This window comes from Musca domestica, unplaced genomic scaffold (assembly GCF_030504385.1).
Source record: "Musca domestica strain aabys unplaced genomic scaffold, Musca_domestica.polishedcontigs.V.1.1 8, whole genome shotgun sequence".
Lineage (NCBI taxonomy): Eukaryota > Metazoa > Arthropoda > Insecta > Diptera > Muscidae > Musca > Musca domestica.
The window spans coordinates 11,235,572-11,254,047 of NW_026712409.1; the positions used below are offsets into that span (position 1 = coordinate 11,235,572).

The 18,476-nt window shown below is 33.2% G+C and overlaps 1 protein-coding gene across 1 annotated transcript; it reads right to left on the bottom strand.

Moving 5' to 3' along the window:
- Positions 1-473: 473 nt before the first annotated feature.
- Positions 474-16,672, bottom strand: LOC101893000 (probable cytochrome P450 301a1, mitochondrial). The gene is made up of 8 exons (XM_005177409.4): positions 15,753-16,672; positions 2,693-2,843; positions 2,500-2,612; positions 2,001-2,194; positions 1,735-1,936; positions 1,289-1,451; positions 974-1,222; positions 474-911 (listed from the first exon to the last, which is right to left on the bottom strand). Exons 1-8 carry the CDS (start codon positions 16,097-16,099, stop codon positions 591-593), a joined length of 1,740 nt encoding a protein of 579 aa, XP_005177466.1. The 5' UTR covers positions 16,100-16,672; the 3' UTR covers positions 474-590.
- Positions 16,673-18,476: the final 1,804 nt, after the last annotated feature.

Sequence of the window (18,476 nt, forward strand, 5' to 3'; positions counted from 1 at the left end):
TTTACTCATGGATTATGGATTATGTGGGTATGATGGGAAGTAGGAACGTTACACCGAATGCAAATTTATCTGTAATTTTACATTTCGTTTTCAATCCTCACCTTATTTTTTAATATAGGTTATCTATAAGTTGGAGGGTGTTAAAAATGTAGAAGAGAGAATTTGGTCAGACACTTAAAACAATTATTCTTCCAAAGATATCTTGGAAAATAATTTTCCTGTTAAATAAACAGTACATTTTGTGTAAATTTAAAATGACTTGAAAAGAAACCCCTCAAACACGTCTTTTGTATTGAAGAATTTCTGCTTCATTTTTTCGAAATCAGGAATGATCTCAGATGAAGACAATAAAAAAATGGTGATCTCATTTACAATTTAAAAAAAAAAATGTGGGAAACAAGAATACTTTGGAAGAAAAAAAGTCATTTGGCGCTATATAAATATAACCCTTTCAATTAAAACGAACAATAAGATATCAATAATATAAAATGGGGTATGTTTATTTCTTTATGATTTGTTACTATAAATAATATATATATACACATATGGACATTAAATTAAAAAAATACAGTGATGTACAATATTTTAAATTAATACTTGGTCATCTTAAATTTCAGTGGACCATCTGGAGCATACATAAATGTTACCGCATATTCCAGTGGTTCATGTTCGTATTCCAATTTGTAAGAGCGTAAAAGTTTCGCTAATAGAATTTGCATTTCCAAATCGGCAAAACGTCGTCCTAAACACATACGGGCACCATAGCCATATGGCAACGAAGCAAATGGATGCAGTTTACCCTCAAACCCACCTTGACTGGGTTTAAGCCAACGTTCTGGTTTAAATTCGGCAGCATCGGTAACATATTTTTCCATGTTTCCCGTGACAATGGTGGGGAAAACAGCTTGAACCTATAACAAGCATGGACTATAATAAAGAAATCTTTGATAATTTGTTATTGCTCTTAATCTACCCCTTTTGGTATGCGATAACCGCATATAACAGCATCCTCCTGCAGCGTTCTACCATTGCCAATGACTGTACTGTACATGCGAAATACTTCTTTAATGAAGGCCTTTAAATAATGCATTTGATCCAGTAATTGCAATGTAAGCGGGGTCTTGGGATCTGGCATTAATCGTTTCAATTCTTGGTGAACTTTTTCTTGTTGCTCTGGCCGGGTGGCTAATTGATACAACATTGAACAGACCGCCATGGAAATCTAAATTAAATGAAAAATTGAGTAACATTTTGTTCAAAGTACGGTGTTTTACGGTACGGTACTTACGGTGTCAATGCCAACTAGTATTAAATCCAAAGCCATGATTGTTGCAATTTTCTCATCCTTCTGTGACATTATAACTTTCTCCAGTAGAGATGGTTCTCCGTGTTTGCAGGGTCCTTGAACCTTTAGACGATCCGTTGCAGATTTGATATATTTCATGCATACTCTAAAATGTGTGAACGCAAATTTATTATTATTATAAATTTATTATTATAGATTTATTATTATTATAGATTTATTATTATTATAAATTTATTATTATTATAAATTTATACTAATTTGTTATATGGAAAATATAATCAGACTGACTATATGCTTATTTAAATTGAGAAAGAGTTAGAAAATATATTCTTTAGAATAAATCGAAAAACAAATAAAGCCTTAAAATATAGGCATCATAAAAAGTGTGATAACTACTAAATTCCTTTTTGGGATGTTAAAAAACTTACTCTACAAAGAAGTTCATATTTTTCACATAATGAGTCCACAGCGGCGTTGGGAAATAACGCCAATAGGGTGCCTTCAATTCCAATGTTGCAACATTACGCAAAGCATATTTGGCAGCATTAATGATTTGTTGAGGTTCCGAGTCAGGAGATAAGTTCGATTCCAAACAACCCAAGCGAGTGTCCAAGGCAACGCGGCCAATACCTATTACGAAATAATTTATTAATAAATATTCTAAAGTATTGAAATGTTTGAAATGTAAACTTACATTCAAGGGACCATTTGTGAATTTCATTGTCAAAATCTTCGGGTAATTCTGAATTCACATCCAAAAGGGTTTCGCAACGTTTCAAGAAATCATCTGTTACCACTTCCAAGGGTTGCAGATAGCGACGAACGGTTGATAACTGCAGCACGGGTTTTTGCACTTTCGAACGGAATTCACGCCAAGGTTCACCGTGTCTATGCGAAAGAAAAATTGAAACAAAGAATAAAATAATGGGTTGTTTTCCCGAAAACTATTTAAACAAGCAATAGAATTACAACCAATTTCCTGTTTGTATTTGTTTAAATATTTCAAAAAATAACAGGATATTTGTGTAATTCGATTGCACTTCCTTTGAAAATTTTGAAACAGAAAGTTAAAATTGAATTTAATTCAAATGGATTTTAAAGGGCTTGGTCATGGGCTTAGCTTTACTTAAGTATTCAATATTTTTTCTAATCCTTTTTTAATATATTTTTTAAAAAATCAATTATATGCTTACACTCCCACAACACCACCCAGATCCCCAAAGAAATCTTTGCGCACCACACTCTTATATTTCACAAGACTAGGCATTGATGGACGGAATGGAGTTGTTCCCTCGGTACGATAACACTAAAAGGAAAATAAATACAAATTATATAATAGTACATATCTGACATATCTGAATATTTAGATTTGATGACAATCCTTGCCTTTTCAATTTCATCAACATCGTATATGAACAGCAAATCCGGTCTTCCTATTAGGCCACTGAATTTTACAATTTGTCCATATTGTTCGTGAAGTTGTGAGGAAATTTTTGCAACATCTCCAATCGTATATTGGCCAATGATGGGCATCATTCTGAAATGGTAAATTTGAGAAAATAAAATTAATATGTTTGAAATGAAAAATAAATTATAGTGCCTAAGAAAGAGAGAATTGAAAAAAAAAGACAATTTGGGCGGAAATGGCGAAATTCGCATGAATTATTTTTTTATAAAAATTCTGTAACTTTGGAACACATAAAGATGTTTATATTATAGTCGTGGATAGATAGATAGATCTAGAGTAAATGTTGAGGATCTTAAGATAAAAGCCAAACTTTAGACTTTTTTTAAATTTAATGAGAGCCTTTGTTTTTTTATTAATTGTTATTAAAAGAAGGCCATCTGATGATCATTAAACTACTATGTAAAAAGCTCTAGTACTGAGAGGGACCATAATTTTTGCATGAAAAATACCAGAATTTCAATTCAACCGAGAATATTTTTAGTTCTGAAAGTCACTTCCCGTCGAAATCACAAATAAATCAGGAGGGCACTTTCGACCTTTAAATTTATGCCGATTTTTTTTAGGCTAAAGACTTATATTGCAAAATATCAAAATGGAATCATAAGGGAAATAAATCACAAAGTAATTTGCATTTAATTGGATCTAATCTTCAAAATGATGAACAGCCCAATTAATCAAGAAAACAATCAGGGGTGAGTACTGCAAATATGATGAGGTGTATACCCTGATGGATGTTTATGAACAAATAGCCGTTGGAAGGGACTGAAAATAAAAACAATGAGCTATTCAAAGAATATATTTTTGTCATTCAGTCAGTTCCTTAGATTTTAATCAACAATCAATGGCTGAAAATAAAAACAGATGACTGCCTCGTAATAGGGATTTCAATTCTGTTCGAGGTAACCATCAGGGGATACGTGGAATGCACATACAGGGTGAGATAAAAAACTGCAACATAAATTTTACTTTTTTTAATTTTATTGAATAAAAGCAAAAAATGTTGAAAATAGCATCAATTTTAGAATAAGTTTCGATTTGTTCGAATTGGTCACTTTTGGCACGAATTGTGGCCTTTAAACGGACAATGAAACCGTCACACGCTTCCCGAATGTTGCTCTGCGGTATTTTGGCCCACAGTTAAGACTCTGACGACAAACCAAAAATGGAGTCACTCTTGAACCCTGGGAAGATGGGTAATAAGTCGTCTGTTTCATTTAACGGTGTCAAGGTGATGTACACAAAGATGTTTAAAGAATGGTTTCTCTTAAGCCTTAGGAAGTGTGAGAATAACAAATCATTGAATGAGTTAAGGGACTGAGGAATCGAAAAGTATCACAGAAAATCATTTGATCTTTGGTGAACTTTGAATGAAAGCAAAACGTGTTGACAGTTTGAACAATAGAAAGTTGAGTCAGTGTGAATGCAACCTTCAGCAATGATTAACATCTGTAAAGTTAATTCAGTTGTGGGACGTCTCCATCATAAATTGAAAAAAATATATAAACGAACCCATATTTTTAAGACCTTCACGAAACAGTGAAACTCAAAACCCCATAAAATGCACACAAATTCCACTCTGTATACCACATATTCGTCATTCTATTCGAAATGATTGCTTCCCATGTAGTCAATATATTTTTCATTTCACTACCCTAGCGAATATGAAGCATTATTATTTATGGCCTTAGGTGTGGCTCTATGGCATTGAAATTGTGGATGACACTGGAACACACAAGTCAATAGACCATAGAATTATTTAATATCTAAATATTTGGATTTTTCCAAAGGTTATATTAATTGACAACTAACAAAAAGACATGAAAAATAACCTTTATTTGTTTCACCCTCCCCAACACCACCACCAAAACATAAGGAACCCAACAACAGTTGATGGCAAACAATTTGCGAACTTGTTAATTAGAATTAGGATTTTAGAACATAAATGTTAATACAAAATCGAAAGTGTTAACTCTTATATACATACAAAATGCAGAAAAATAAATAAAAAAAATGATTTGGAAAAAAGTTGGTTTTGCTATATCCGGTAGTAAAGTGGTAAAGGTAAAATTGGGAAATTGAAATTCGTTTTTCTTTTATTATTATAATTTAGCGTTTTCGATTATGAATATTATAATCCACTCACTCATGGAAATCCATAAATGAATTTTTATTTATGATTGGGATGAGAGTTAAAACAAAATTCCAGTGACAGATTCGGATCATAATGTCATCAATAATTAATGATTATTATGTCGTTTGATATCATGACACAGCGTGTTAACATAAATACATGTTTTTTGGAAGTCTTGTAGTTTGTTTGTTTATTATTTGAGTTTGTTTTTCACCTTTCATTTGTTATTTTTGCACATACTATTTGTTTATCGATGTAGTTAGTGTCAAAAAGGTGCTAATTAAATTGGTTAGTCAGACACAATTTTTGAGCATCGCATCAACATCGCCGCCGGTAGGTAAGTTGGTTGGTATTAACAACACTGTCAAACAATTAACACATTTAAAATCAGTTGGAATTATATTCAAGGTCATGGTTAACCATTCCTCCGACAAAGACTGCAGCATTTGAGTTATATATTTCAAAGAAAACGACGTGATCAAAAGAAGACGTAAAACTTTTCATTATCACATTTATTGACCATTTATGATAATATTATTATTAATGTATACAAATAGAAAAACATATGTTGATTTTTGATGCACATTTATTTCCGGAATATATGTATATTCATGGGAATATTTGAGAGTTGTAAGCCGACAATTTTATGATGGAAATTGGAGTATTTCTTAAAGTGATGCACAAAATTGGTCATTTTTTACTCATTTTTCCTTCTAAACCAAAAATTCCCTTAGTTTTGCGTGAAATCTGACTTTCGTGATATAGACAACCGTGACTACAACGAATTGGTTTGAATTAAGTAAAAATTATGAACATTTTTAAAATGATTTAAAAAAATTAGAAGAGGTTTTAAAAAAAAAAAATAAATAAAAATTGTAACTTTTTTTATTTTGAGTCTGTTTTGCATGATGAGTGCTAAAGAACACTATTCCAAATATAAATTAAACATTTTCAATTTAATATAGAAAAAAGTCAAATAAATGAAACATTTATTGGAAATGTGGTTTCCCAGTCACTATAGTATTGTCTTATAGAAACCGATCTTTTCTAAACCCTACACCATTCTATGAAGGGTATACAGGGTGAGATGAAAAAACTGCATCCAACTTCAGACTGCTGTAATTTCTAAGCCACTCGTCCGACAGCTGTTAAAATTATTCCAGTGACAGCTCATTATATTGTTTACAAGCGTACGAAAGCATTTTGGTAAGAATTTTCCAGAAAAAAAGTTATTCGTGATGGAATTTAAGCGTTTTTCTTTATATTTGGCTGGAAAACCACAAGTGGCTATCGTTAGAGCACTCCAGCATTTAAATAATCTTTTGTGTCTCGTACAATCGCTCGTTACCGTGATACTGGTAGCGTAGCCCGATGTCGAGGAAGTGGACGTAAGCAAACAGAAGTTCGTAATGGGTGCTACAGCCTATGACAAAAATTTTTGTATGCAGGTCCACGTTTTCGTGTAGTTCCCATATAATGGTTTTCATATAAATGGTAGATTTCGGATTTTTGTTTTGAACATTTTCCAGTTCCTTCCAAATGTTGAGGGGTATTAAAAGTTCGTCCCAGCCAAACTTAGCTGCGTTTTTACTTGTTTATTTACAATTTATATATTTATTTTTCTGTGCATTAACTGTAGAAAAAAATACATTTGGGCATTTAAATATGTTCGTTCATTTTTTTATTCTTTTTTGTTACCTCCATAAAAATAGTTTATTTTCTCCATTCAAAAACCCTGTAAAATAATCATACAAATCACGTATTCCGAAATAGGTTGATAAGCCGGTTCGTTGTGGATGTGCCACCTGCAAAATGTCATCATTTCTTTGACGTGAATAAAGCTCGACTATTCCCGGTAAGGTAAGGTAAAATGTTACAAAAGGTTTAGGGGACTTGCAATGCATTTAATTGAGGCCTGCCTCCTACTGCAGCTGAAAATTAACAACTGGCAATCGGATAAAAGCAAAAAAGTGTCATTATTGTTGACAATTTTGTAATTTGTTTGCCACTACATGAGATTCAATCTTTCGACGTGGTCATCAAATACGTATATTATACCAACTATTTTAATGTGCTAAAGACCGAAATGAATTGAAATTGTTTCATTTGAATAATTATTATTCGATTCATGTACGATATTCGTAGTTGACCAGTAAATATGCCATGACATTGTTCATTGTTAAGTCTGATGAGTTTTGATATTTAAGAAAAAAAAAAAAAATAAACAAAAAAGTACTCCAATAACAAGCGACATCTGGTTCCGCAATCCTCAAAAGACAAAAAAATTCCATTCTACTTTTTTTAAGAACGAAAAGTTCTAAAATCGAACAAAACTTCTAAAATAGTACGTATTGGTATTATGTGAACAGATAGATAGATAGAGGATGGAAAGTAATTTCGATAAATAAAGGTGGTTTTGGAAATGTATACAAAAGTGCCACTACTAAATGGTACAAAATTTGGAACAGTTTCTTTAAGGAAAACCAATTAAAGCTGGAATTTTTAAATGTTGTATTTTGAAACGTATTCTACAAGTGCATTAAATATTAACATTTTTGGTACAATTTAGCATTGAGTGGGCAGATAGTGCTTGAAATCTGGTATTAGGTTCACTTTTCATGTGTAGACTGGACATATGGCGGTAGTTTCGGAAATATGTACTATAGTTTTACGAAAAGTACTTAATGGTACTATATACCGGGAGGAGGAATAGTGATTATATTCTAAAATTTTAAATTTAGGTTACTGTTTGTGTCTGTGTTTGAGATTTGGTGGTGATTTGGAAATGAGTCTTATACTTGTACGAAAAGTAATAAATGGTACTCAATTTACTAATAACATCCTCGGAAAGAGTTTTAAGACTTTTTGGTGTTAAAGTACACATTTTCCAATAATTTTTTCCGAAAAAGGAAAAACTTAAATGATATATAAAATCTTGAAAGTTCTTGTCAATTTTTGCTCAAAAAAGACAGGTTTGAGCCAAGAATATATGTAACTAATTTGTTTTAAAAAGATTTTTGGTCCAAGGATATTAATATTTTGATTCTAAGAGTTATTTTATAGAAACGCCGATGTATGTTAAAATGTGTACCGATCTTGGAACATTTTTCACAATAAATTTCAGAACAAACCATGTATCTGAGTGTTCTAAGAAAGCAGAATTTCTGGTGTTTAGGTAAGACTTAAACTTTGAATGTCTTCTGAAACATACCGTGGATTTTTATAACAAATAAATGTTTAAAATATTTTGAGTTGTCGATCACGCTAAAATGGACCGACTTGGCTAGAAATGCATTTCAAACCCATTTCGGGGGCCCATCTGACAAAAAAATGAAATTTTCAAGAAAAATTCTGCAGGTACCTCACTCACATAGGGTTCAAGATTTTTGAAAACAAAACGCTCAAAGAAATCGGAATAAGCACCCAACTCTCTTCATATTTCACACATCAAAATGTTTATGCTAACGCAAGATCTGCCAACACCTTCTGGTATGAGACTTTAAAGGGAGTTTTCAATCATTTTTTGAAAAAAGGTCCCTTTGGTGACTCGCTTGAGTGTAAAAAATCTCGGCCAATCTAATCTTAGTATTGTCATATGAAATATATCCGAATATACTATATACCTAAAATGATCGGATTCCAAGGAATCTTTATTCAAAAAATTGGAAGATAGGGGCGGGGGGATTGCTCCCCACCATTTAAATTACTTTGCGATGTAAGCTTTCAAAATGCCGAAACACATCCCTTTGTTTTTGGCTATTCGTTCATTATCTGCCAGATTTTTAGTGTTGCACAGTCTTATGTATATGATATAATCATCATATAATCCACCTTATTTACTGGATAAAAAACAAGTGATGCTCGACCTGAATTTGAATATTTAAAAATGCCAGTATTAAAAACCCTTATTATTTTAAAAGAAAATTTCAGTATTAGACAGATTCTGCTAGAAAAAGTGTAGAAACATTTTTTCAGTCCTAAATCCACATCTCATGTTTCTCAGTCTGTTAATAATACCACAAGTTCGAATAAACCTATTTTAAAACAGCATACACCCTCCCTTTTTACATATTATAGAATCTTAACCTAACAGCAAAAAATAAAAATTTAAATATTTTCTAATAAATATTAAATAGTTAAATACTTTCCCTTAATTTCTCCGTTCCCATTATATTTGTTGTAACGATTTTTTTCTAACTCTTTTAACCCATTAAATTCTGTGTGCTTTTTTGCTGGTCTAAGCCATAAAAAACCGGCAATGAAAATAGGAAATAAATTCCGAAAATTTTAAATGTAAACGTGCTCCCAAAAACGTATGCCTATGACAAAATTGGTTCAAGGGTCTGCGAATGTCAAGGTATAAATAAATACACATTAAAAATGCTTTTGTTTCGGGGTCAAAACAAAAGCCAAATATGCATATTTTAAAATACTACGGCATTTAAATGATCTCCGAAATAGAGTATTCCTCCCAAGTCAGTCGAGCATTTATGGATTTGACAATGAAAATTGTATGCATACAAAAAAATTTTGTGTTTTTTTTTTGTTAATGGTCATATGGGGTGTTGTATCAATGGATGAATGGTGGATGCTGGAATTTGGTATTTCAGCTTGAAGAGCATTGCAAATCATGCGTTTGAATTCGTTTCAATATTTATTAAAATATTCGATATGTTAATCTGAAGTACATACAAAATATTTATACAAGCCAGTGGCGGTATTTTTTATTTATTTTTTTATTATTTTTTTGGATTTGTGTAAAAACAAAACGCATTACATAGAAACTGATTTGCAAAAAAAAAACCACAAACACTTATGGCCACTCAATTGGTACGTGTCAAGTGTGGTATACTTTTTTTGGGTAAAGTTTTATGTAATCCCCCTGGGGGCCAATACTCATTGATATTTAAATCTCCATGCGAATGGCATTTATCTGCATACAAATGTATAAATGTGTGTGTATTTTTACTTGTGTGTAAATCAGAAGTACATACAAAACTAAACAGAAAAAATTGTAATGTGTATAAATTGCCGTGATATTTATCTAGCCGTCTGGCTGCGTTGTACGTGTGTCTGTTGCTACGGTATTTGTTCGACAATGTTTCTTCTTAGCTTAGCTGGTAAATGAGTATGGCAACAAAGTGAAAGCAGCAACAACAGAAGTTCCGAAGACCTGATGTCATGAGCGTATCTCCGAATGTAAGCCAAACAGAAGCGTTATTTTGATTAGATTTATATGAAATTATTTTTGCATTTCTGGTAATTAAAAAGCTATTTTTTGCGAATCATTATTTTGAAAGCTAAAATAAATTATGATTCCGTGCAAAAAGTTGACGACCATTTGTTTCAAAGGTTTTGATTTACATGTTGTTTTCTCATTAATATTTACCCACGAGTTTTTGTGTTAAAGTAACATATGTTATTACATATTTTTGTGTTTATGTGTGTATGTATCAGAGTTTGTATGTATTTGAAGAATATGTATGTATATATGTCTGGCAAGAATTATGTATACACCATTGTTAACCAAAAAATTGCATGTAGTAAGCGAGTGGCCTTGTAATGTGAAACAAGTTTGTGTCTTAGGTCTTTTGTTTTTATTTCCGATGCATGAAACTTGTACACATCTTAAGTGTGTATGTGTGGGTATTGTCATTTTGGAGGTTTTTTTGTGAGTTTTCGTAACCTCTTGTGCGGTGCCTTATGTTCCCAGAATAATTCATATAGAAGCTAAACATCCATAATTAAAACTGATATGGAACCATTAAATTTCCAAAAAAATATTTATATTTATTTTTCGAGGAGTTAAACAAGAACTAAAGGGGTTTTAAGAATGCATATTTTAAATCGAAAATAAAACTATGTAACACAATAAATAATTACAGGGAAATTCAAGCATATTTTGAAAATAGAGCTAAAAGTAAGAAAATAACCAAAAAAAAAAAAAAAAAAAACAAGTAAAATAGTATCAGCATACCCCCAGCCCTGGGTTATTATTCAAGCTGTTGATATTTTATGGAGGAGGTTCCGAAGCATTTGGCTAATTCGTATCTGACCTATGTCGGATAAAAATATTACAACGTGCCATATTTGGACTATATCGTCTACTTCCTATACTTAATATGAGATATGTGCAAAGTTTTGGAAGATTTGGATGTATGCATGAGGTAACAGATACAGCGCACCAAAGTATTCCATTTTCATACTTCGTCTTCATACAGATACAAATATTGGTATATGCAAAATTTGAAGGAAATCGGATTTATATCCAATTTTTTACGAAATCATAAATTTCGATAAACAACGTAGTCCTATCAGATTTCTGGTAAGAGAAATATTTGGATATAGCAAGTTGTAAAGAATCGCCGACTTGTTTCGCAAGTTATGGAAATTCTGACCCTTTGTGGGTGAGGTACCAGAAGGGTTTGACTGATATATATCATCTTCACAACAGATGTTGAGTTATCAAAAATATTCTGATGTGTGAAATTTGAAGAGAGTTGGATGCTTACTCGCTTTCTTTGGGGGGTTTGTTTTTCAAAAATCTTGAACCTATGTGGGGGAGGTACCAGAAGAAGTGGACCGATATATCTCATCTTCACACAGACTTAGGGTTATTAAATATATTGCGATGTGCGTAATTTGAAGAGAGTTGGATGCTTATCTCGCTTTATTTGAGGGTTTTGTTGACCAAAAACCTTGAATCCTATGTGGGGGAGGTACCAGAAGAAATGGTCTGATCTGCGCCATCATTATAACAGATCCTGCGTTGATGGAAATATTGTGATGTACCAAGACTGAATGAAATCGGGTGCTCATTTCGTGTTTTATGAGCTTTATGAATATTCAAAATTTTGAACCGTTTGTGGAGAAGGTACCAGAAGGAGTGGACCGATATATCCCAATTTAACACCAGACTTTTGGGTCAATAAAAATATTTTGATGTGTGTTATTTGAAGAGAACTGGATACTTATTTCGGATTTTATGATCGTTTTGGTTATTTAAAATTTTGAACCTTTGTGGGAGAGGTACCAGAAGGAATGGCCCGATTTCTACCATTTTTATAACAGATCTTGTATTTATGGAAATATTAAGATGTGCCAAGTCTGAATGGAATCAGATATAAATGTCGTGTTTTATAAGCCTCATGAATGTTCAAAATTTTGAACCTTGAGGGGGAGGTACCAGAAGGAGTGGTCCGATATGTCCCATCTTCGCACCAGACCTTGGGTAAATAAAAATATTGTGAACTGTGTAATTTGAAGACAATCGTCACATCATAAGTGTTATATTTATTATGTTCACCCTTTGTTGGGGAGGTACTTGATGGAGTGTACCGTATTGTCCATTTTCGCACCTGACCTAGCACTGATGCAAATATTTGGATTTGCAAAATCGGATTATCCTTTCTCTTTCTGTGCAGTATTATATCTTTTTTTTTTTTGAAAATTTTGACCTTTTGTGGGGTAGGCACCAGAAGGAGTAGACCCATTTTGCTTATCTCCGAACTCGATCTAAATTTGATAATAGTATTATGATGTACCAAGTGTGGACAAAATTGGATACTCTCTTCGAGAGTAATCGTGCGCACCAATCAGCAGATAGAAGGACGTACGGACATCGCTAGATTGACTCTAAATGTCCTAAAACGGATTTGGTTTCAAAAAATGAAAAATTTTTAAAAATTAAAAAATATATTTATTCTGATATAGAATTTGGATTTGTCAAGAATTGTTTCTTCGAAAGTGAATTTTTAAATATTAACGTGTTTTTGTTTCAAATGTCTTTGTTTGTATTAATTTGTAAAAAGGCACAATGATCTTCACGCTTCTGAAAATACCCATCCACTAATAATTTTAAATCAACCATTATATGTAAAAGAGCACAGCGTATATAATTGTTAAGATATGACCTTACGCACTTAGCAGCAAAGAATAGTCGAGGTTAATTAATGGGTTTTCCAATGTACAGTACAGTGTTTTAATGATGAAGAAAAAAATAAAGCCCAAATAAAAACGAAAGACTTAAGACAAAAACTTGCTTGCTTCTTATGACTTAGCAGGTTTCATGTGAAGATTTAACCAGCATTAACAACAAACACAGCATGAAAACAAGTTTTTTTTTTTTTGCTTTACAACTTGCAGTTTTACAGAAAACAAGACGGACTGAAAAACAAAAAAAAAAAAAAAAAAACACACAATGGAACGCTTGATTTTTTTGCTGCATGATGTATTGTTTATTTCCTAGAGGAAATCCAAACCAAAAAATGAAAAATATATACCCCAACGAAATTGATGTGTGAAACATAAATAGGAATTAATAAAAAAAAGATTCAAAATGTTTACAACTCAAAGCGTTGTGGTATTAATTTGTTTTGCATTTGTTGGGTTTATTTATGAATGAAAACGAAAGACTTAAGACACAAACCTGCCCTAAACCGTTGTTCGACAAATTTCCATTGATGGATGGATGGATTAACTAACGAGTGATGAGGGTAGGTGTATGCATTGAAGATAAATAGAGGCGTAGAGAAAACAGACAACAAATAAATCGTCACTTCATTTGATGTTGAGTGCATTTATTATTTATGGTCATATTTTCCCAAGCTTCGGACTTGACGTTACTTTCTCTTTGTGTCATTTTATACTAGATATGTTGGAGAAAAAAAGAGCTTATATTAGGATTTTTTCAATTAAATATAAAAACATCAAAACCCATGATTTTTGCCAAATACCTATTAAAGAATGTTGGCCCACAATTTTTATTCAAAATTGTCTTAAAAAGTCAACAATTTTGTAGAGGAAGTCATTGAAAAAAGTATTAGAAAAACATATTGAGGCGCTCAACAATTTGACCAAATCTTAGACCTGTGAAAATAATAGTAACAGGAAATCAGGAACTAATTTCACATATTTTGGATGTTATGACTTTTCAAATTGTAGCAATTCGGCGTGAGTAAGGTACCGGAAGGAAGGGTCGATGTATACCGTATTAATATTAGATCTATAGCTGACTTTTTATCAGAGTTATGAGTTGAACCTTTGTGAGGGAAGTACAATAAGAAATGAATCGATAAGTTCCGTACTAGATATCCACAAGTTTAAAGTAGTGTAATTATTCGAAATTTTTACAAATTATGGGGGGAGATATCGGAAGAAATTGGTCGAAATTTTTCAAATTCACATCAGATCTCTGGTTGAATGAAACATTGAGGTAAGCACAAGTTATAAGTGCTTTTAATATTTATGAGATAGGTACTTGAAAAAGTGGTCCGATATCTACCATCTTAAAAACAGATATTCTGTTGGTAGAAATATAAGAAATATTATCTTTCTATGAGCGTTTTTGTTTTTTAAAAAATTGACCCCTTGGCGGGGGAAGGTAGCAGAAGGAGTGGTCCGATATATCCCATCGTCAAAAGAAATGTAAGCGGACTCCTATTTCGATTTTTAAAAGAGTTATGATTTTTAAAAATATTTAACCTTTAAGGCGAGGTATGTGATGGATAGGTCCATTTCTGCGCCTAATCTACCACCTATTTACAATTTATTATTTTCAGTGATTTTTTTAATTTTGTGGTGAGGTCTGGTGACCAGTCCGATCTCTACAATCTTTATAACATATCTTGTGTTAATAGAAATATTGAGATTTGCCAAGTCTGAATTGAATCGGATGTTATTTTCGCGTTTTATGAGTTTTATGGATATTCAAAATCTTGACCCTTTGTGGGGGAGGTACTAGAAGGAGTGTCGCGATATATTCCATCCTCATACCCGATCTTGTTTTATTGGAAATAATGGGATGTTTAAAATATGACGATAATCGGATGATTTTTTCGGATTTTATAATCGTTTTTGTTATTTAAAATTTGGACTCTTTTTGGGGGAGATATCAGAAGGAATCGACCGACATATTCTTGACCCTTTGTGGGGGAGGTACTAGAAGGAGTGCACCAATATATCCTATCCTCATACCAGATCTTGTCTTAGTAGAAATAATGGGATGTTTGAAATATAAAGAGAATCGGATGCTTATTTCGGATTTTATAATCGTTTTTGTTATTCAAAATTTGACCCTTTATGGGGGAGATGCCAGAAGGAATCGACCAACATATTCCATACTTACACCAGACCTTGGGTTAATAAAAATATTGTGATGTGCCTAATTTGAATCGGACAATCGCACTCTTACATCATATTTTATAAGAGTTATAATTATTCAATATTTTGACCCTTTGTAAAAGAGATTCTAAATGCGGTGGACCGATTTTGTCCATTTTCACACCTTACCTAGCAATGATGCAAATATTGGGATTTGAAAAGTTGGAGCAAAATTAGATTATCATTTCTCTTTCTGTGCAAGTAAGGTTTTTTTTTTTGGAACTTCGACCTTTTGTGGGGATGCACCAGAAGGGGTAGACCGATATGCCTATCTCCGAACTCGATCTTAGTGTGATAATAATATTACGATATACCAAGTTTAGACCAAATCGGATACTCCCTTCGAGAGTTACGGTGCCCACCAGCCAGACAGTCGGACGGAAGGGTACGCCGAAATCGACTCCAAATGCCTTGAAACGAATTTTGTGTTAAGAGACCCAGGGTCTTAAACCATTATTTCGGTAGGGCGCATTAGATGATTTATACCCTCTGTACTCATTTGGCTGAGGGTATAATTGCCATGTGTCAAGTTTGAATTTAATTGATTACACTCTTATATAATTTTTGAGAATTGTGAAAATTTCGATTTATAGAAATATTGCGATGTACCAAATTCAAATTGATATAAGATATGGAATCCCTATAAATAATCTCTATCAGTTATTTCCATTAAATATTACACTTACCTCCAGGTATTACCCAAAATGGGTATTGGTTTTGGTCCAGGCACCTCTTCATAGGGCAAAGCATTTTGCCATTCGGTTGTGTGATGTATTAATGGCACCATATCGTCATGTTCATACATGGTGTTGCTGCTCAAATGGGGACAAGTTGGTGGAGCAGCAGCAGCAGCACTGGAAGAATTTTCACGCTTACCAACGTCATACAGACAATTTGGCTTCGAGCGTAATACTGTCGATAATGTTGAATTGCTTGCAACCGTTGCCAAAGCAGTTAGTGTGTTAGCAGTATTACATGTTCGACCACGCAGCGTATTCAATGACAACGACAAGGCAGCAGCAGCGGCACTCATGATTGACTTTCGTTGGTTTTCTTTTTCCGTTAATGTTTTTCGAGCCAAAAAATCACAAAAGCAATTAAGTAAGACTTTGTTTAAATTTTTTTCTTGGCGTTAATTTTTGTTTCGTTTTTTTCACAATCTACACTTGAAATATTTATTTGTTATAATTTGTATTCTGGAGTGAAATTTTCACAGTGATTCACTAAATTTCTTCTTTCACTTCATATTCGTAAGAAACCTTAAACCACGAAATATTTTCACCGGACATAAGACAAAAGCAATTTCCTTTTATGTATGAAATTTTGTGGGAAGCAACACCACCACCACAACGACGCAGCAACAAACCGTTGAGTTTGCTGTTCGAAAAACAACTAACCCAAAGCTAAATTGTTCGTTGTAACATGAGCCAAAGCATATTTGCGTGATCGGTGCGAACAACAACGAAGTTGTTGGCTTAGCTTTGTATTAGCTGTTGAGTTTCTTGCTGAATTGAGGCGTAGATAAATTTGCGGTTATTTAGATAATTTTTTTTTCTACAGATACATGAATGTGACTTGGGCTGAAAAGTCTAGGGCTATATGAAAATGGTAAATGCAAAAAATATATATTTTAGTTGAACAAAATGAAATATGTACCATAAAAATATTTTTTTAAATATATTTTTAAGGAATACAATTAGAGACACTGAAGTCGATTCCTCATAGAATATTAATTTCAAGCTCTGCCGAGAATATTTGAAGAACTTCTTTTCTAAAACTGTCAGAGTCGCGAACGTGTTTTTTTTTGAAGATGAGTTTTCAATGAATGTCTGGCATATTTAAAGATCTTATTTAAAGTTATTTGAGACATTGAAGAGAATTTTTTTAAGTCATAAATTTAAGGACAATCGAGGATTTTTAAAAAATTTAATTTGTCATTGGAGACATTGAAAAAATTTTTTCAAGGATTATTGGGGATGTTTTAAAAATATCTTACAAATACTTCCAAAGGCGCTTACAATTCCTTATGGAGTTTTTCATGGACTACAGGGTGAGATGAAAAACCTGCAACCTGCAAATTCAGACTGCTGTCATTTCTAAGCCACTTCCGAAGGGTGTTAAAATTATTCCTGTGACAGTTCATAATATTGTTTACAAGCGTACAAAAGCATTTTGATGAGAATTTTCCGGAAAACATATCGCAACATTCCATTCGGCAAATATTGAAAAATGACCTCGGGATAAAGCCATTGAAATTCCAAAACTTGCAAGAACTTACACCGCAACAGAAAGAAAATAGATTCAAAAGAATTTCTTCGCTTGCCCGAAAGTGGTGAACTGCAGAATTTGGTTTTCTCATATGAGAAAACATTCGTTGTCCAGCAGGTTGTAAAAAACAAAAAAACAAACAAACAAAATGTTCGTGTTTACCTGCCAAAGAGGTCGGCTGAAAATATGCACCTTCGGTTGGCCACCGGAACTCAAGCGCCGGCCATGGTGATGGTGTGGGCCACCATAACAGCCGATGTTCGCTCTCCGCTCGTATTAATCGACCATGGCATCAGAATAAATGCTGAATATTATCGCAAAAATATTCTGGAGGGTGTATTAAAGCCTTGGGCAACCAAACATTTTAGCCGCAGACCTTGCACATTCGAACAGGACTCAGCACCTTCTCACTCAGCACGCGCCACCCTAGAATGGTTACAAAATGAGGTTCATCGCTTCATTTCCAGCGCACAATGGCCACCAAAATCTCCGAATACCAACCCGTTGGACTACTGTGTCTGGCGTATTTTGGAAAGCAAGTTTGGCACTAAACATACCAAAGTGTCGATCACCTCAAGCAAGCGCTTCGCCGGGAATGGGCCAAAATACCGCAGAGCAACATTCGGGCAACGTGTGACGGTTTCATTGGTCGTTTGAAGGCCATAATTCGTACCAAAGGTGACCAAATCTACTATTAATTTAAATTTGATGCTATTTCTGAAATTTTTTGGGCCATGGGCCAAAATACCGCAGAGCAACATTCGGGCAGCGTGTGACGGTTTCATTGGCCGTTTGAAGGCCATAATTCGTGCCAAAGGTGACCAAATCTAACAAATCTACTATTAATTTAAATTTGATGCTATTTCTGACATTGCATTCATTCAATAAAATTAAAAAAAAACATTAAAAATTATAGCGTATGACTTTGTTGCAGTTTTTTTTATCTCATCCTGTATGTACTTTATCGGGTCTACCGCGAATATTTAGGGATGTTACAAACGGAATGACAAAGTTAATATCAAGGTTGAGGGTATAAAGACAATGTCCTGTACTACAACGGTGGTTTAGAAACCCTGATGAAAAAAAGGGGAGAGCACCTATACATTGTGGTAAAAAATTGAATATATCACGACTAAAAAATT